This window comes from Natator depressus, chromosome 3, assembly GCF_965152275.1.
Source record: "Natator depressus isolate rNatDep1 chromosome 3, rNatDep2.hap1, whole genome shotgun sequence".
Taxonomy (NCBI): domain Eukaryota; kingdom Metazoa; phylum Chordata; order Testudines; family Cheloniidae; genus Natator; species Natator depressus.
The window spans coordinates 104,696,028-104,716,900 of NC_134236.1; the positions used below are offsets into that span (position 1 = coordinate 104,696,028).

At 41.6% G+C, this 20,873-nt stretch overlaps 1 protein-coding gene across 8 annotated transcripts in view; it reads right to left on the reverse strand.

Moving 5' to 3' along the window:
• The window catches only part of MAP7 (microtubule associated protein 7), a 189,307-nt gene that overhangs the window by 160,147 nt on the left and 8,287 nt on the right, over nt 1–20,873 (reverse strand). For 3 of the 8 annotated variants that reach the window (XM_074948493.1, XM_074948497.1, XM_074948495.1), the window contains exon 1: nt 11,419–11,716. The exons of 1 other annotated variant lie outside the window; for it this stretch is intronic. In XM_074948493.1, coding sequence (XP_074804594.1) covers nt 11,419–11,551 — 133 coding nt within the window. In that variant the 5' untranslated portion in view covers nt 11,552–11,716. Of the gene's footprint in view, nt 1–11,418; nt 11,719–20,873 lie in introns of those variants that run through there. 4 more of the 8 variants (XM_074948499.1, XM_074948498.1, XM_074948492.1 and 1 more) reach the window with 3 other exon arrangements.

The following is a 20,873-nucleotide window of genomic DNA, read 5'->3' on the forward strand; positions in this document are numbered from 1 at the left end:
TTTCCACACATGGGTAATCAGAAGAGTTTGAACCCAGGGCCTTCAGATCAACAGCACAGAACTCTTCCACTTGAGGTAAAAAACTAAGGCTATGTCTAAACTACAGCGCCTATGCCAACATATTCCCCTACTGTAGATTCAGCATATGTCAACAGAAGGAGTTTTTCTGCCAGTGCAGGAGCACAATCTCCCCAAACGTGTTAGACATACTGTCAAAAGCCTTTCTCCTGGCATAACTACATCTACAGTGTGGATTTTGTCAACATAGCTGTTTCTCTAGATGGTGTGGTTTTTTCACACCCCTAACCAACATAGCGACACCAGTATAAATCTTAAGCGTAGACCAAGCTTAACATGTAACAGCAGCAGGCTGTTAGAACCTATATTAAGCAGCCTCTAGATAGAGGACACAATACACACTTGGACAGTGGATTACACAATTATTCATCAGACAGCACTACACTGGTTACCAGGTGCCCTTGGATTCTCTTCCTAGTTGTGAGCAGTGTGATATAGTGGATGGATCAGTGATTTCAGACAGGATAGCCAAGTACATAGATTTAGTACATTCACTCTGAAAGCCAGAGTGGATTTGACTTGGTCCATTGTACTAAAGAACTGTGTTATATACCCAGCTATGCCTGAAGTGACCTTGTGCAACCTCTTTGTTTTTATTTTACAAATAAGGTAACTTAGGAATTGCCATACTGGATCAGACCAGTGGTTTCCACTACACTCTCTCACGTAGTGGCCAGTACCAGCTGCTTCAGAGAAAGAAACTCTGCAGGGTAGGCAGTTTTGAAATAGCTTTTTCAAAGAGCAATCTTCCTCCTACCCCCAAATAGCTGGAGGTTGTTTATGCCTGAAAGTTTAGGCCCCATAGCTCTTCAATAATTCTTGGATTTTTGTTTAAATGTTTACTAATAAAACAATGGACATTTTTGGCTTCATTGGGTAGGGAAACAAGTCCTTGGTCAGTAACAAAGACGGTGAATTGCACAAATATAACGGCACACAGTAGAAGATGAGAGCCCAGAAACCTTGGTCTCCTGGATCCCAGCTCAATGCACCTTCCCCATAGGCCAAAGGATATTCTATGGGTAATTATTTGAGTTAGTCTCTTCCCCTCATTTTCCCCTTTGTCTGAATAAACAGATTAAAAACTGACTGACAGGTATTAAAATCTAATTGTAAATGGGGAATCACCGAGTGGTTTCAGAGGGGTAGCTGTGTTAGTATGTATCAGCAAAAAGAACGAGGAGTACTTGTGGCACCTTAGAGATTAACAAATGTATTTGGGCATAAGCTTTTGTGGGCTAAAACCCACTTCATCAGATGCATGGAGTGGAAAATACAGTAGGAAGATTATATAAGAAAGCTTATACACACACATATACAGAGATCATGAAAAGATGGGGGGTTGCCATACCAACTCCAACAAGACAAATCAATTAAGGTGGGCTATTATCAGCAGGAGAAAAAAAAACTTTTGTAGTGATAATCAGGATGGCCCATTTCTTGACAAGAAGGTGAGAGTAACAGGAGGGGGGAAAATTAGCAATGGGAAATAATTTTTAGTTTGTGTAATGACCCATCTGCTCCCAGTCTTTATTCAAGCCTAATTTGATGGTGTCCAGTTTGCAAATTAATCCCAGTTCTGAGTGGGTATATTAATAATCTCGCAGGGACTGGTTCCTAGCCCTATCCTATTACACATTTTTATCAATGACCTGGAAGAAAATTTTATGTTTGCAGATGACACAAAGAATGGAGGTGTGGTAAATAATGAGGAGGACTGGTCACTGATAACAGAGCAATCTGGATCATTTGGTAAACTGAGCACAAGCAAACAGTATGCCTTTTAATATGAATGAAGTAAATTTATACCCTATAGGAACAAAGAATGTAGTCCTACTTACATGATGGGGGTTTCTATTCTGGGAAGCAGTGACTCTGAAAAAGACTTTGGAGTCATAGTGGATAATCATAGAATCATAGAATAGGAAAGGACCCCGAGAGGTCATCTAGTCCAGTTCCCTGCACTCAAAGCAGGACTAAGTATTATCTAGACCAGTGCTTCTCAAGCTATCTGATGTGGGTGACCGCCAATTTTTTTTTCCCAATGTGCGTGCAGACTGGCAGCTGATGGCTCGCAGACTGGCACCAGTCCGCGGACCACCACTTTGAGTAGCACTGATCTAGACCATCCCTGACAGCGGTTTGTCCAGCCTGCTCTTAAAAATCTCCAATAATGGAGATTCCACAACCTCCCTAGGCTATTTATTCCAGTGTTTAACCACCCTGATAGTTAGCAAAAACTTCCTATTGTCCAACCTAAACCATCCTGGCTGCAATTTAAGCCCATTGCTTCTTGTCCTATCCTCAGAGGTTAAGAACAATTTTTTCTCCCTCCTCCTCGTAACCACCTTTTATGTACTTGAAAACAGTTATGTCCCCCCTCAGTCTTCTCTTCTCCAGACTAAACAAACCCTATTTTTTCAATCTTCCCTCATAGGTCATGTTTTCTAGACCTTTAATAATTTTTGTTGCTCTTCTCTGGATTTTCTCCAATTTGTCCACAACTTTCCTGAAATGTGGCATCCAGAACTGGACACAATACTCCAGTTGAGGCCTAATCAGTGCGGAGGAGAATGGAAGAATTACTTCTTGTGTCTTGCTTACAATTTTTCTGCTAATAAATCCAAGAATGATGTTTAATTTTTTTTGCAACAGCATTACACTGACGACTCATATTTAGCTTGTGGTCCACTATGACCCCCAGATCCCTTTCTGCAGTACTCCTTCCAAGGCAGTCATTTCCCATTTTGTATGTGTGCAAGTTGAACATGACCTCCCAGTGTGACGCTGTCACCAAAAGGTCTAATGCAATCCTTGGATGCATAAACAGGGGAATCTGGAGTAGGAGTAGAGAGATCATTTTACCTCTGTATTTGGCACTGGTGCAACTACTGATGCAACACTGCACCCAGTTCTGGTGTCCACAGTTCCAGAAGGATGCTTATAAATTGAAGAGGTTTCAGAAAAGAGCCATAAGAACAATTAAAGTATTAGAAAACATGCCTTATAGTGATAGACTCAAGAAGCTCTATCTATTTAGTTTAACAAAGAGAAGGTTAAGGCGTGACATGATTATAGTCTGTAAATACCTACATGGGGAACAATATTTAATAATAGGTTCTTCAGTCTAGCAGAGAAAGGTATAACACGATCCAATGCCTGGAAGTTGAAGCTAGAGAAACTGGAAATAAAGCACAAAGAAGCCACCATAACCATCACTGGCAATTTTAAAATCAAGATTGGAAGTTTTTCTAAAAGATAAATTCTAATTCAAACAGGAATTATTTTGGGGAAGTTCTATGGCTTGTGTTATACAGGAAGTCAGAGAAGATTATCACAATGGTCCCTTCCGGCCTTTGGATATATGAATCCATGGAAGTGGGGGTAGCAGGGCTACCAAATGTGCGAGTGCCAGGCAATGTGTTATAATCTTTGGCAAACCAGCCAAGTGTCTTAGCATTTGACAATTGTTTGATGGCCTGTGTGAAATGAGTCTGAAGTCTCAGACCAGGGGCCTTCGATCATATTCCAAAAATCACCATTGCATACAGCACCACCGTTAGAAGTTGCAGTAACATTCAAGGTCTCAGTCAGCATGAAGTCTGAACTGTCACCACATGTTCAGGTGAAGCACATTAACTCAGCAGTGAGGGATAAGCTCACATTTCCAGACCCAATGCTATATCTCTTCTGTGGATATTAGATTTCACTTTCCAGGCCGATCAGTTTGGCACCTTTCTACGGCGTTAAACTCCCTTCTCTTTCAAACTGCCCCACCCTCCCTAAACCAGTTGATGCACGTGCATGTGCACACACAAATACCCTATGAAATTAAACGTTAGACCACTGTCAAAATTTCACAACTAACAGATTCCTCCCTTTCCCTAACACCTGCAGAAAAATGAGACTAAAAGCATAAGCAGCTGTATTAAAGGAAATCTACCTGAGCGCTCTGGATGAATAAAATAAAGCCCGCAGCTGAAACACAAACATTACATAGCAACATTACCATCTAGGCACCAGATGCAAAAATCTTTCTGTGATCATCAGAGACATCGCTGTCAAGCACCAAAGGGAAAAAATGACCCTTTTCTTGTTTTGTTTTCAAGACAACTGAGAGACTCAGTGTTATTGTTCAGAGACCTAAAGCACATTTGACTGGCCTTGGAATGAGCAGCTCTACTCACTCAGCATATTAAAAGGTACCTTCCCTTAATAGTTTTAAATCATCAAGCAGGTGAAGGAGGATTTCATGTTAGTTTAATGGAGATGTACTTTCATTCGTTTACCATAAGCATTTCAAAATTATAGGGTAGATGTTTGGATGATCACTTATTCCAGTTTATGGCCCAAGGCCACCAACATATGTTTCTGGCATGGATACATGTGCCAAATATATGGATGTAACTTTGTACGTGGTTCCAACATTACCAGTTTCAAAAGGCAACATTCTACCAGCTACAGCACTTAAAAGGTGTTATTAGTTCTGACACGGCTTTTTTTTGTTCAAATATTTTATTAAATTGAAGTCATGAAAAGGATGGTCAGATATGTAGACAATGTAAAGTGGAGAAAGAAGGAATATGACCAGGTGAACAAGGGTGTGTGTGTGGCTTTCCAGACATACTTGTTATACATGTAGGGTTGCCAAGAGTCCAGTTTTCAGCCAGAAGGCCCAGTCAAAAAGGGACCCTGGTGGCTCCGGTCAGCACAGCTGACTGGGCCATTAAAAGTCCGGTGGGCCAGAGTGGCCGGCTCCGTGCGGCTGGCATGTCCCTCAGGCTCCTAGGCACAAAGGCTGCCAGGGGCGCTCTGCGCACTGTCCCCACTCTTAGGCCAGACACCACCCTGAGCACCAGCTCTGTAGCTCCCATTGGCTGGGAACCATGGCTAATGGAAGCTGCGGGGGCGGCGCCTGCGGGTGGGGGCAGCGCACAGAAGCCCCAGCCCCTCCGCCTAGGAGCTGGAGGGATATACCAGCCACTTCTGGGAGCTGGCTGAGGTAAGCGCCGTCTGGAGCCTGCACCGCCCCCCTTGACCCAGCCCTGAGCTCTCTCCCACACTCCGAACCCCTCAGCCCTACCTGAGAGCCTGCACTCCCAGCCAGAGCCCATACCCCCTCCCAAACCCAACCCTCTGCCCCAGTCTGGAGCCCCCTCCCACACTCCAAACTCCTCAGCCCCAATCCCCAGCCCGGAGCCCCCTCCTGAACCCCAAACCCCTCATCTCTAGCCCCACCCCGGAGCCCGCACCTCCAGCCGGAACCCTCACCCCCCATCCCAACCCCCTGCCCCATCCTAGTGAAAATGAGTGAGTGAGCAAAGGTTGGGGAGATGGAGGGATGGGGGAGGGAATGAGAGGTGTCAGGGCCTCGGAGAAGGGGCAGGGTGTTCAGTTTTCTGCAATTAGAAAGTTGGCAAGCCTACAAGACATGCACAAGCTTGGAGGTTTAGGGGAATTATAAAGCTATATATGAATAGTTATGTGCCCATTTAATCTGGTTTCTTTGAAGATACAGCTGGAGCTTAAGAAGCACTGCTGGAAAGCTGATTGATAATCAGTACAAAAAACTTGATTAGACAGACTTCTATAAGCGCTTCAGATCTGTAAATTCTTCTGAAAGAAGTTTATTTGTCCAGTAAGCCCCCAGTATGTTATCAGTAGCTTTCCTCTTCCTTGGCCATTAATAAGCAAATGAAACAGGCAATTCATCAAACTTAAAAAAAGGTGTATTATTATTTGTATTGGGGTAGTGCCTAGGAGCCCCAGTCATGGAGCAGGACTCCATCATGCAAGGTGCTGTACAAGCACAGAGCAAAAAGACAGTTCACGCCCAAAGAGCTTACAATCTCAGGCCTTATCTACACTCGTGGTGGTGGTGTTTAGGGTATGTATACCTACACACTGCAGTGGAAGGCTCTGCCAATGGGACACTACACTGCTTAAAATAGCAGTGTAGACATGGGAGGCATCACTTGGGGTGGATAGCACGGTGTAGGGTATATAGGGTTCAGGTGTATGTCTACTCAACTCCCCTGAGCAGAGCCTCCCCATCTAAACTGCTATTTATACCTGTGGTAGCTGGCCATGCAGTGTCAGTACTCAATACGTCACTGTAAGTACGTATACATTGCGTGCCTGATACAAATGCCACACAATACACGTTTATTAAAGTATGGATTCCTGGATTAAGCAACCTTCTCTGAACTCTAGCTGAAAGGATGCATTTTCAGGACATCATAACCTACAACTGAGCTCACTTAAATGTTTCAGAAGTAAAACAAATAATAAAAAACTTGTGAATCCAGACATTATGACAATCAGACCTTCCAGCAAAAATACTATTTCTGAAATAAAAGTAACACAATTGTTGTTGTAACTTAAAACCCTTTCAGGGCTTGCATTCTATCCAAAGGAATGGCTCGGCAATTTGGGAATTTAAGTACTAAATTAAAAGCAACTTCAAAAGGGATGCTTCAGGGGGCATACAGGAGTCACCTTGCTTAATGTTCACCATTTTCTAAGGCTACTTAGCAGAATGAAGACACAACGGTTCCATACTTAGCGGAAAGAAGAAACTGTGGTTCCAGTTTAAGATTTATTTTAGGTATATGCTGATCCCAGTAGGAAGCTGACACCAATTCAAGTTCAGACTTCACTTTAAAGCAAATAGTGCCTAAGATTTATCACCTGAGAAACTCCTAGCTAATACAAACTTGTGATTAGCTTCACAGAACCTGGGTACCAGGACCACTACAACAAAAGAGAGCATTGCAAACTCTTTGTTCAGATATAGTGTTTAAAGTACAAACATCTCTTTAAAAGCAAGACTATTATATATTCAGTTCACCCTTAATTCTTATATTGCGTTTGAATACATTTTAGCTGAAACTGAAAATCCAGAGTTTAAAATAAAAAAGTACTTCCCCCCCTCCCCAGTTAAACATGCATTTCAGTTCACTTAGGTTTTGTTTCTATATCTTACTAGAACTAGCTTTGTTTAACTAATGGCCTGGGCACAAATACAGAAAACTTCAGACAAAGGAAACAGTCAAAGTCCACCGGAAGAAAAGAAAAAACAAAGAAGGAAAAGCTGTGTCTGAATGGTTCTGGGTGATAGTCCTACTTCCTGACATGAGACTCTCCTGTGAAAAAACACAACGTTCAGGGCTTCCAAGGAGCATATTATACTAGCTGGATCATTAACTAGTCATTAAGAACATCAACAACAAATAGACTAAAGAAAGGGGAAAAAAATCTTGCCTGGCAAGAAACTGCAGAAGATAATCCAGCCAAGGTCACTGCAGTCTTCAGAAACAGCACATGCGATTCACAGGAAATTCTCAGTGAGGGACCAGAGGACAGAACCCATTTTTCTCATCCTTCTAACCAGCAATTAGATAGCTGACAGTGTGCGAAGGGCAGAGAAAAGTATTAGCTAACACCAGTAACCTATCAGTCAATCACTGCCACCTTCTCTTTCTCCTAAAAGAGAGATTCCTACATGTATTTCTAGAGGAGGGGGGCATTAAAAGGTAAATTTAATAAATGGATTCAGCTTAAATGAAATATAAGAATAGAAACATCAGACTGGATGGACTTTGCGTGTTTCCAACATACTTTAGATTTTAAAAATTGCATGCTAAACATTTTCAATGTGACTTTGCATTGAATGAGCAAACTCAAGGTCTATCAGACCTCTTTTCAAATTACAATAAGTAAGGACTCTCAAGGACACCAGTGAAAGGAAATAGTTACCTTTGAAGTCAACCCACTGAAACCCTAACAGAGAAAAGCTGTTTCATATTCTCCATTAAACATTTATTCTTTCCAAGGTGATTGTAACAATTACCATACAAGATCATATCCTAAACAAATCTAAATATTACTGAGAAGTCCTGAATGGTACACAAAAGTATTTTAAAAATATATAATGGTATTACAAAACCCTTATTTACCTTGCTGAGTTTTTAAATGCATTGCTTCCTTAAAAACCCAGGGCCATGAGTAGGGTTGCCAACTTTCTAATCGCACAAAACCAAACACCTTAGCCTCACCCATTCCCCGAGGCCCTGTCCCCTTCCCTGCCCCTTCTCTGAGGCCCTGCCCCCCCACTCACTACATTCCCCCTCCCTCGGTGGCTTGCTCTCCCCCACCCTCACTCACTTTCACTGGGCTGGGGGTGCAGGCTCTGGGGTAGGGCCAGGGATGAGGGGTTCAGGGTGTGGGAAGGGGCTCTGGGCTGGGGCAGGAGGTTGGGAAGCAGGGTGGGTGAGTGCTCTGGGATGGGGGGTACAGGCTCTGGGATGGGGCCCAGGATGAGGGGTTTGGGTTGCAGGAGGGGGCTCTGGGTTTTGGCGGGCTCAGGGCTGGGGCAGGGGATTGGGGCATGGGCTTATCTCTGGCAGCCCTCAGTCAGTGGCACGGGGCGGGGGGGGGTGCTTAGGCAGGCTTCCTGCCTGTCCTGGCACTGAGGACTGCGCTGAGCCCTGGAAGTGGCCAGCAGCAGGTCCGGCTCCTAGGCAGCTCTGTGCGCTGCTCTCGACCGCAGGCACCCCACCCCCCTCAAGCAGAGCCAATGCTCGGGGTGGGGGCAGCGCACAGAGCCCCGTGGCCCCCTCGCCTAGGAGCCAGACCTGCTGGCCACTTCCAGAGCACAGCGCGGTGTCAGAACAGATAGAGACTAGCCTGCCTTAGCCAGGCAGCACCAACAACTGGACTTTTAACAGCTTGGTCGGTGATGCTCACTGGAGCCACCAGCGTCCCTTTTTGACCGGGTGTTCCAGTCGAAAACCAGACACCTGTTCACCCTATTCATGAGTGACTTCCTGAGTCGGGAAGTGCTGTACAAGAGATCTCCATCACTGATTATAGAAATTAGAGATGGAAAAAACCTATTAGATTATTTTGCCCATCTCCTATTAAGATGACGACATTGACCTACTACGCACTGCAAAAATATCTCAGCAGCTGCACAAGCATGCTAGGCACATAGCTGATGAAACAGGGAGAGAACTGGGATTAAGCTGCACTAAGAGAATGATGACAGAGAATGAATGGGTAACTGAAAACCAAAGGAAGTCATACCTGGACTGATCAAGTGCCTTTTGTTTCTGCTTTAGTGAGCTTTGATATGGCCTTGCTTGGTACCAGGTAGGTGAAGGAGAACACAAACTTGGATGCCTGTGTTTCATATAACCAAGGATTCAGCCACCAACTCCTCCCCTTCCCACATGCACAGAGTTGTAAACTGTACTTTAGAAACATTAAAGGCCATTTTATGTCTTCAGAGAAACAATTATAAAGAGCTACTCTTGGAAAATATTTTTAACAATCTCTCATATATCACGCACCATGTACCAACTGCATCTGAACAAATTCACAGGTAAGCTGCCAAAATAAATCTTATACCACTGGAAGAGGACCACATGCACTTGTATCTATATGCCCCTCTGCCACACACACTTGTTTGTTTACATTTTACTGTGCTCAAAACTGGAATATAACAGACCCCACTTTAGATATACTCTGATAGGCTTTTTACTCCAGCAAGTTGGGGAGTGGGAACTTGCCAGCTGCAACATCCTTCTGCCCCCCTCTGCTGGCTGATACAAGCAGCCGCAGATATGAATAGGGCTCGTTTTCACCCCACTGTGTCTGAGAGAAATAATGAAGGACAGGGAGGGAGGAGGGGAATGAGAAAGCAAGAGAAGAGGAAAATGAGATAAAAATGGTAATCAATCCTGACAAAAAAAGATATGGAATGAGATCTTATAGAAACGCTTTGGGATAAGGGCACACATACCAAACATCGCTCTATGTAAACAAAGAGAAGACAAGAACCTGTATCTTGAAAAACTAGAAAGTGCTATTCAAACAAACCAAACACGGAAGCTGTTACTACAGAGCCTTGTATCTATTGCTTCTGAAACTCTCCCAACTGGTATAAGAAATGAAACTGGCTTCTTAGAATACTGAAGGGGGGAAAAAAAAAAAAGTGTTCCTATCTGGAATATATACATGGGCTTGTTCAAATATACACACCGTTGAGCAAGTAACTACATACCTATAAGGCCCTGACAGTTGTTGTGCTAGCATTGACTAGCAATATACTATATTGTTGTGAAGCTCAAATCTGTGTGAGTTCTTTACCGTCTTCAAGAAAAATTAAAAACTATAAAACACACAGTTAAAAACTTGGACTTTTTAGAAGCCAACAAGCTATTTCATTCAAGAACAAGAAAATAACTGTCCATCCCCAAACAACCTAACCCTACTCTGATTTAAATATTTGCCTGGTAGGCTCTCCTTTTTAATTGTGTGGCTGAATGGAAAAATCTGATACCCTCAAAATACGGTGACTGATATTTATCAAGTGATATTTGTTCGGCAAGAAAAAAAGCAAAACCAAAAAAAAACAAAACAAAACCATGGCATCTAATTGCTTTATTTGCTTCCTGCATAAGAGAAAAGGAATTTTCACATATTGAGGGAATCCCTTGAGCAGGCAGAGAGAATTAGAATTGTGACGGGGCAAACTTAAAATTCCAGTCCAATTCAAAGATGCAGGATTGTTGCTACACCAACAGAACGTAAACCTTAAGAATCCTGGCAGAAGATGTTACGTGATGCAGGATATGGTGGCTACAAATGCTTGATAGATCTCTATTATAGTCAGCCACTATATTAAAAAATATAAAAGCAGCACCAAGGACTTTTTTCTTACCAAGTATATTTTGATGGGAGATGCCCCATTTTTGGTTGTAGACTTCTCAGAAGTTGCAATATTTGAATATACTTTTTTCTGCACTCTGTCATAAGGCACTCCATAACCTCTACAAAAACTAGAGTACAGCAAATTTCATACGTCTTTTGCAAGGCTGCCTTCCACATTAGCTGCTATAGTCTCACTCATTATTCTGCAAGCCTACAACAACCTGTTTTAAAAAGACATTCATCTCATCAGAATATGAGCATTAGGGGAAAAAAAAAATCAGCGGGTCTGTATAGGGAAGGTACATTGCAATTCATTTTATACCTTTATACTACAAGACCCTAATCTCTATCGGATAATGGGATTAGTAATAACTTTTTAAAAGTCAGATTTTTCTAGTAAATAAGATTTCAAAACAGAAGTCGTAATTAAATTGGTAGGCCAGTAATCCAGCTCATTTAAAAATATATCATTAATATTGTGCTACACATAAATGAATATAGTATGAAAACATCCACTGACAAACTGCACTGATAGGTCACAACCACTCCTGACGGCATGCGGTACAGCTAGCAAAATGTACTGTATGCTACGCAGTATGTACTACAGAGAACACTACAGCATACCTTTCAATCTTCTGGCATTTCCATTCTTTTGCTGCTCATCTTCTTCGTTAATGGTGAATAAACCAGGGGGATTTGTCCTTGCACTTGTCTTCTTCAGTCTCTCTTGTCGGATAGTAGTAGCTGCCCCAGGCATGTTGCTGCTACCACTTGCTTATTACAATATATATTTAAGAAACTGCAGCGCCTGTGTAGCAGCTAGCTGCAGACCTGCCTGTTCATTTGAGCACTTGTAATAGATTCCCCTATGGGTAAGCAGTACGTAAAGAGCTGACAAATACCAACATCCACTTGGCAGCTGAGGGCCTGCAATTTCACCCACCTTTGAGAAAAGCCCTAATTAAAGGCACATTGCTTTGGATGCCTCTCTTCGCTGCTTTAACCTGTTCAATCAGATCCCAGCCCACAGCTTCTCCTTTCTGCAGCAGCACCTCTTCCCAAGCTTCTTCCAGCTACTGCACACTAAAATATTCAGCACGCAACACAGGAGGAAAAAATACGATACGCCACCGTTAACAGTTGCCCTGACAACAGTGACATATCCTAATCAAAGGAAGTCTATGAATGTTGTCTCCTCAGCTGCAGAAAGCAGCCTGCCGGAATGCTTGCTCCTGCATGCTTAGCGCAAAGGGTTACAGTGTAAAGAGCTGTAACCACCTAGTCGACTGGGCTGCTCCTTGGCTCTGTGCAGGGCGGTAGGAGGATGGAGTTCTGCTTGCACAAGCAGATGAGTATTGAGCGAAGAGAAGCCTAAAAGGCTGCAGGCATGAGCCTGCATTTTGCCAGCTGTTCTGTTTATTAAAGTTTACAGTCCCCAGCCTAACCAAAACTCAAACAACATGAGTTTTTCACTTAACACCTTCACAAGTATTGCATACCTTTTGCAATAAGAGTACATACACCCAGGATTACTGGCAAGTGTTGAGTTATTCATGTTTGGACAATGTAAGCTAGTGTATACATTTTTATTGTACTAACAATGTGAGCAAAGAAAAGGCTGCTTAAGCTGAATGTACAGTGAATATTCCCTATTGCAATGTCAGTTTTACAGCAAAGAGATTAATGAACTACAATCACTTCTGCAGAAAGGCCAAATTACAATCAATTATAACCAGCTAAGTTTTCCCCATCATGATGGCAAAGTTAACATAGTGATTCTGGATTCTCATTCACCATCCACAATGGAGGACCTGCTCACACTTTTGCAGTCTTCTAATTTTTTAAACTGTTTTTGCACAGAATCCAATGATCGCTGTGATATGCAAATCCCTGAACAGCTGGTTTTTCAGGTAAGCTTAGCCTCCTTTAACACTTCCACCATTTCTCAACCTCAAGCTAAGAGCACAATTGCCACACCAAATACTATTAATTTTTAAATTTCAACCAGATCCTAAAAAATTATTTGTACTCTCAGAAGTTGCTAGATGTTCTTTTCACATCTAAATTTCAGAATCAGAAATTTCATACACCTGGTCTAAAATGTTCTCCCCCCACCCCCACCCATACGTCGATGGCAAATACACAGGAGCGTAAATATTAGAGGACAATACAGTAGCAATATGGAGCTCATATTGCCAATGCAGACAATATGAGATATATAAGTGAAAGGGTGTCTCATCTATAGGTTTTGTGAAGAAACGGGCAGAGTTAAGGTTATTTGAGTTACCTTTAAACTGCACATCCAAATTGGTTGCCTGGAAATAGCAGTATAATATACCTTGCCTGCCATTCTCCCTGATGATAGGGCCTTGGGAGGTCAGCAAGAGGTGACAGCTCTGTTCTCACACACATTAGTCATATCACTTAGCAGGGAAAAACTGGGGGATGATGAGGGATAGCATTAACTGAGCTCAGAAAGGGTAGTCATAAAGCATTCATGCTCTGTATCCAAGCAAGAGAAAAAGGTACCCAAGAGAAACAGTAAGGTAGTCACAAAAGCACAGGCTTTGAGCCAAGTCTACTATCTCGCTTGCCTGACCCCTGTATTTCCTCTTGACAAGGGCCCTTGCTCTTGGCAATATCCCAGCTTATCTGGGTGTACCATGGAAGTTAGAGAATGATGACATTTGAATAATCATAAGGTAGAAGGTGCTTTGTATTGAAAGGTGTTAGCCAAATGTAGAATTAAAAAAAAACAAAACACTGACACAAGTTGTTCCTACCTCAGCAATTTGCCTTCCAGCGTTTATTCAGGCTGCTACTTTGTATTGGAAGAGAGAAACTGGAAATAAGCTTCAGTTGCTGAAACCCTGTCCATGTACATGCTTACTACAACAAAGATGTATGTAATTGTGGGTACACACGCACAAATTAGAATGTGTTTAACCTCTTGTGTACCATTCATAGTTTTCACAGGTAGCTAGGCTCTGTTTCCAAAACAGAAGAATTTAAAGTGCATATGAAAAGTGCTTATCCTACATGACTGTTTGGCTAATAATATAATTTCCCTTCCTTTCATGTTTACAAATATATATTTTAATAAAACTAAACTCCTGTTCCTTTTAACAGTTCCATATTGCAGATATTTTAAAACAAACTATCAAATAGCCACCTACAATACCTGTTCTATTTAAACCATTAATTTAAAAATGAAAAAACTTTGTTAGGAGTTTCAGCAAATACACCCATGATTGAATGGGCCACACAGACTTAAGTACAATTTCATTCTTACAGGTGGTCCCCTCCAGTCAGGAGGACTGGCCCACAGGGATGACAGATGGGGAAGTTGGCACTGTTACTTCTCATATGTTACCACTATGGTGGATAAGAGAAAGGATAACTTGCTTTAGGGTTGAGAAGGACATCTTATGTGTGAGTTAAATATGTATGAAAGTGCATTTAATATGTTTAAATAGTTATTAAAGGAGAATGATCATTATTTGGGGAAGCAACATGGTCTAGTGGAGAGAGGACTGGACTGGACAGGACGTCAAGAGACCTGGGATCTATTTCCACACTGCCACTGACCAGATGTGTGACCATGAGCAGGCTACCTCATCTCTCTGTACTTCTGTTTCCCCTCCCAGCATTTGTTTGCTTGTCTGTTTTCACAACAAAGCTCTTTGTGGCAAAAACTGTCTGCCACTACATGTTTGGGAATGCCTAGCCCAATGGGGTCCCAATCTCACTTGCAGTCTCTACATGCTACTGTAATGCAAATAATAATTAAAAACTGAACTATTGTGCAAATGCTCTAAATGCATAAATCTAGAAATGAAAAAAAATTCTCTGGCTAGAAGTAGAGACCACTTGTTTATGTTATACAAACATAACTACAACATTTTAATAATTAAAGTGTATTGTACAATCAGATACACTAAATAACTTTGTGCTCTTTTCCCTTTCTCTTCCTGATAACGCTATAAAATACACTCAATTAAAATACAGTACTGTGATTGCTTAAAAACAGACCATTTAATAACATGGATTGGACTCCTTTAAAATGGTAATACTGAAAATCACTAATAAGTAAGCCCAGTAGATTTTAGCCCAGACTTGCCAGGGTATATAGAGGCTTCTTTATTGATTCTTTGCTGAAAGTAACATCGTCTCAAGAAAGAAAGTATGGATAACTTAGCACACCTACTTTCTATTGATTGCAAAAATTCTATGCCTGTGGAATCTGATAATTGCCTACCTCACATATTGCTTGATGTGCAACACCCATAGGAAGCAAGTGAAACAAAGAATACAGGATAATTAAATGATACACTAGGAGATGAAAATACTTATATGCTTGGAGTGTTAATTGTTGTTTTTGTAATAAAACTCCATGCATCTGGGCTCAATACCTTTTTTTTTTTTTAAATTTGCACTGGCTTGCACCTGGATATCTAACGTTCCAATCCTGCAATCAGCTACTCATGTGCTTAATTTTACATGTGAGTAATCTGACTGATTCCAATAGTACTACTCATATGCTTCAAGTTAAATTTGTGTGTGATGGATTGCTGGATAGGGACCTAAGTCAACAACAGACAATATAAATATTTTCTCCAAACAACCGCTTAAGCCATTTTTAGGTAATGGAGATTGTAAAGTGAGAGCAATGAGAAGACATGGTATAATTTTAAAAACAGAAATTTAACAGGACTGCATATATTTGAAAATGGATCCATATTTTGATTATTAGTAATATTCAAAAATATTAAAGACTTGTATTGAGATAAAGTGCTTGCTGGAGAAAATAAAAACACCTTGTCTCCTTTCCTCCACAGAACTGGGTTTTAATTAAATACAAGATATCAATTAGATTATAGTTTAAAAAAAACCCAACAACAACAGTCATGCTAACCACATGAATCACTGAAAATGTTCACAAACTATGGCTCCATCCTTGCAAAGGGATCTGCCCACTTGGAACCTATGGCTGGTCTTCACTAGGAAAGAAGTTGTGTTCCTACCACGTGATAGCTAACACGTTGTAACTAACATGAGGTAAAATCCTAGTGAAAAGAAGGTACTTTGTAATTTCCAACTGAATTAGTAAATCTAAGTAAGCCCTGGGCTCCACCAGAGTCTAACTCAGTGGCTCGCAACCTTTCCAGGCTACTCTATCCCTTTCAGGAGTCTGATTTGTCTTATGTACCCTCAAGTTTCAAGTCACTTAAACTAAATTACTTGCTTACAAAATCAGACATTAAAAATACAAAAGTGTCACAGCACACTATTACTGAACAATTGCTTCCTTTCTCATTTTTACCATATAATTATAAAACAAATCAATTGGAATATAAATATTGTACTTATATTTCAGTGTATAGTACATAGAGCAGTATAAACAAGTCATTGTCTGTATGAAATTTTAGTTTGTATTGACTTTGCTAGTGCTTTTTCTGTAGCCTGTTGTAAAACTAGGCAAATATCTAGATGAGTTGATGTACACCTCCCCCTCCCCGGGAAGACCTCTGAGTACACATACCCCTGGTTGAGAACCACTGATCTAACTTGACTTACTAACTTTTGTGAAAGCTACCAATTGCCTTGCCTTCACAAGGATTTCATCTCGTTAGTTACAATGTGTTAGGTTTCAGAGTGGTAGCCCTGTTAGGCTGTGTCAGCAAAAACAACGAGGGGTCCTTGTGGGACCTTACAACTTTATTTGGGCATAAGCTTTCATGAGCTAAAACCCAATTCATCAGATGCATGGAGTGGAAAATACAGTAGAGAGGTATAAATACACAGCATATGAAAAGATGGAAGTTGCCTTACCAAGTGGGGGGTCAGTAAGAACAAACTTTTTCCCTAGTGAAGATGCACCCTTCCACTTCAAGAGAATCCCACCAAAGGAATTGCTCAGGCAGCATGCAAAGTGTTCGTAGGATTGTGCCCTCTCTAAAGCAAGTTGCAATACATCATTACATAACATTTGACAAGTTCCACTGCATGTCAGTCTACTGCTCAGATATCACTGATTCCCCTGTAGGAATAAATTTCCCGTCTACAATAATTCAATTTCTTTAAAAGAGAAAATATCGATCCAATAGCACTTTGAAGACAAGCTAACTGAAGGATGTGTGTGTTTAGCATTTAATGTTCCTCCCATGTATATCAGCCTGGAACTTAGAGCAGTCAAACCAAATGAACACAAGCTCACTACATTTTAGAACTTTATTATAACAGAGTAAAAATACTATGGGAGGGGTAAAAAAGGACAAACTGCTTGTAACGTCTTTCTGGTTCAATGAACAGAAGAATTGTGAGGACTCTACTGGAAGAGAGCTGGGTCATAAGCGTGGGCAGATTTTTTCCCAGTGTAGTCTGGGGGGGGGGGGTAGGAGTGGCTCCTCCCCCTCCGGGTCTGTGGGCAGCCAGTCCACCCCACTACATTTCCAGGGATCGCCTGACGTGGGGAATCAGCAGGGCGAGGGGAGACATGAGCTTGGGCCTGTGGTCAGGGCCGAACAACAAACACAGTTACGGCGTCCCCACCCCGGTCAGGACGGGGCAGCAAAGAGTCTTGGGCTCAGGCCCGTACGCGGGCTGGGCACTAAACAGTCGGGTCTCCTAGCTCTGGCAGAGGGCCGACAAGTGCAGGCTTCTTCCCTAAGCGAGGGGGAGACTGCCACCCACGGATTGGGGTGGCAGGGGGGACGGGGAAACAGGCCCACCCACTCCACTGTGTCCTGGCCCAGGGCCCTAGCAGCGGCAGAGCGGTCTGCCACTGGGTCAGCGCGGATCCTGACCGCAACACGCTGACTCGCTTGCCGTCAGCGTTGCAGCCAGACAGGGGTCGGTTACCCCTGGGCCACTTCCCAACGGCCCCTCAGGGTGTACCTGGCTCTGTAGAGGGTCATCCTGGTTGTCGGGGAAGAAGACCTCTGTCAGTGCTTGAAGCTCCTCCATGCTCGGATCCATAAATGGCCCTGGTGGTCCTGGCCAGTCCTCGGCTCCCTTGGGCTCTGCAGTGGCCTCCCAGCTCGGGAGCCCACAGGAGACGTCTGGCTCCACCGGTAGCTGCCTCCCAACTGAGTTCTCCGGCACGCCTTTTGTACTTCTGGTCCCGCCCACTGACTTCCCATGGGAGGGTTGAGCATGGCCTGGCTCTGTCCACCAGGGTTCAATGAGGGGCTTCTCCCCATCTGGGTCTGTGGGCAGCCAATCCGCCCCACTACACCCTCCATTCAGAGAGAGCCCCGTTAGAAGATTATCACAGGCATACCTTTTTTAGATCAATATCAGAGCTGTCATCTCTGGTGAGCTTCTTTTCTAATGTCAGTTGCCAAGGATGAAATCAATTAAAGTATTGCCTTTTTTTAAAAAAAATACAGCAAGCAGACAAAGATTACAAACCTTCTCTTTGGGGATTGATTTAAAATCATCAGACTCAAGGCAGGGTTATCAGTCAGTGCAGAACACGTAGAAAACAAGATAATATCATCTACCTACATAGGCAAAACTGGAATCTAGATCCTCTCATCCAGTGTATCACTGGAAATTCCCAGGCTCTGGGCGCCTCTTCATTCCCACACCTATCCAATAAAAGGCATCCTACAAAGGAATTCTATGGTCCCTTTTGGGAAAATCTGGACATCTATCCCATAGTGCCTTAAATGGAGATAAAGTGCCTAGAAAACATACACCCAAAACAGAACAGGGAGCAAGACAGTCTAGCTTGTCCTATTCCACAGAGAATCGGGGTGAAGGAGAACCAGCCAAACTAGTTACAGGCATGGTTAAGGGTCCCCATTTTACACTGCAAAAATAATATGCCAAAATTGCTTTAAGACAACAACCATCTGCCAGCACAGACTGACCGTAAGGGAAAACAACTGTAACATTTTCACTCACAGCATTAACCATGTTGTACATTGACATTAAACATGTTTACAGTCAACCATGTCACTAACTTGTTACATACGCATTTAAAAGGTGTAGTGTTGACAGGACTTAATGTAACAAATTCACAAACTGTACTCAATTCAAATTGATGCGCTGTATTCCTATTCATAATGCCATTAGCCTACAACACAGCACAAGTAGCCTTAATAGTGAAGACACTTAAAAAAATTAAAATATTTTTATAAATTGGAAATAGTAGAAGTAGAGCATTATCTCAATAAAATATTACTGATAAGTCTGATTTAATAAAGCTGTTCACTAGGTTGTCTATGCAATCACATAATCTTATCATTGTTACTCTTGCGTTCCCTCCCCTTCCTCATGCTTATTAAACCTAGTTGTTATATATTGTCATAAAATCAGAGGAAAGGACCATGTCTTACAACAGGTTTTTGAAGTGCCTAGCATCCTGATCAGCGTCTGTAGGCACTGTTGTAATATAAAACAACACTTACGATGATGCACCAGTATATGTAACAATGTTAACTTCATTTAAACAACTTTGGTATTAAATATAAATATCTGATAGGAATCAATGGTATTTTTCTATTAAACCCACATGCCCTTGCTCCACTCAAGAAATTCTGTCTTGCAGTAACCAGTGGTGATAAAATACTATTGAGTGAGAAGAAAACTTCCATCTTTTTGACTAATGGGAATACCACTGACAAGAGTTCAGATGTGCTCTGAATAGATTTAAATAAGCAATGAGTTAACTCACTTCTGAAAGTCAAAGTCCTGAAAATACAGCAGTTTTGTGAACCAAGTCTCCATTCTTTGAATTAGAATATTTTAACTGAAGAATCAGAGAACACTGTCATTCATTTAAATTGGACTAAATGATCTAACATCCACTAAAATATGTATTTTGTGGAGAGGGGGACAAATAATGGGATAGTACATTTTAAAGAAAAATAGTGTGTTTCTTTAGAAAGCAAATCCAGAATGAGAAAGAGAACGAGACTCAGCTCTTCTTTGTTGGGATTGAAATAATATTCATGAATTCTTATTTCTTGTCCTAACATCTCTTGTCTCATAAATAAGACTCTGGATACAGTTTATACTGTAAATTGTCAATATCAACATATTGGCCTGAACCACAGTACATAAAATATTGCCAATGATATTTATTTTTTAAATGAATGGGTCTAGCAGTTAAGAGTAAATATTTACATACAAGAAAATAAAGAACTATCATCATCCTGATCAGTTTGATTGTATATTTATTCCTTTACTTTACCCATCTGTTTCTGGCTGTAAATTATTAGAGGCAAGGACCATGAAGGTTTTAGGTACTATTCCAACTTAAGTAATAACAAGGCAGGCTTTTCACCTTCAAAATTATAAAGGTGCTACCGATAATAAACCAGAAGTCTAGAACTGGTTATTCTGTTTCACGGGGGTTAAACCTGGTACAGTGCACAATTCAAATGGACAAACAAAGGTCAAAACAGAAAAAAAAAACAAGCCCTATACCGCTTTCTGACTCTGCTTATGCACACACCAGTGCAAAATATATATGACTTTAAGAAGCAGGAATCTGTGATCAGTGGGCCCCAGAGAATAATCTGAGAATTCAAGGACACTGAGTACTAGATTATTATTGCTTGTTCTTGTACATCAAGTTAAACATTTTTTAAAACTGAAGTACATATAGTATACAATGCTGTGATTAAACAAACTTAAAAAAAAAAATCAATGAAACCAATGTGTAACATTAACAATAATATATATATAAGATTACTGTCAGTCAAATAATTTTTATTCATACAGGGCCTGATTCAGCTCCCACTGACATCAATGGAAGTCCTTCTATTGACTTCAAAGAGTGCTGTCTTGGTTCAGTAAAGAAAGAGGCACTAGCATGTGGATTGAGAATGAAGCTGCAAGCCTGAAATAATAAAAGCAAATTATTATTACCACCACTAATCCTGACACTAACACCACTTCCCTCCATGACCTTGGGCACTACAATTAACCTCTTCTACCCCAGTTCCCCCAGTTGTAACAGGAGGATAATGTTGACCTACCTACTTTGTAGTGGATTAAATGTATGCAAAACACTTTGAAAACAACTATGTGTACCAAGCCCTTTTATAGAAATGAGAACATACTTC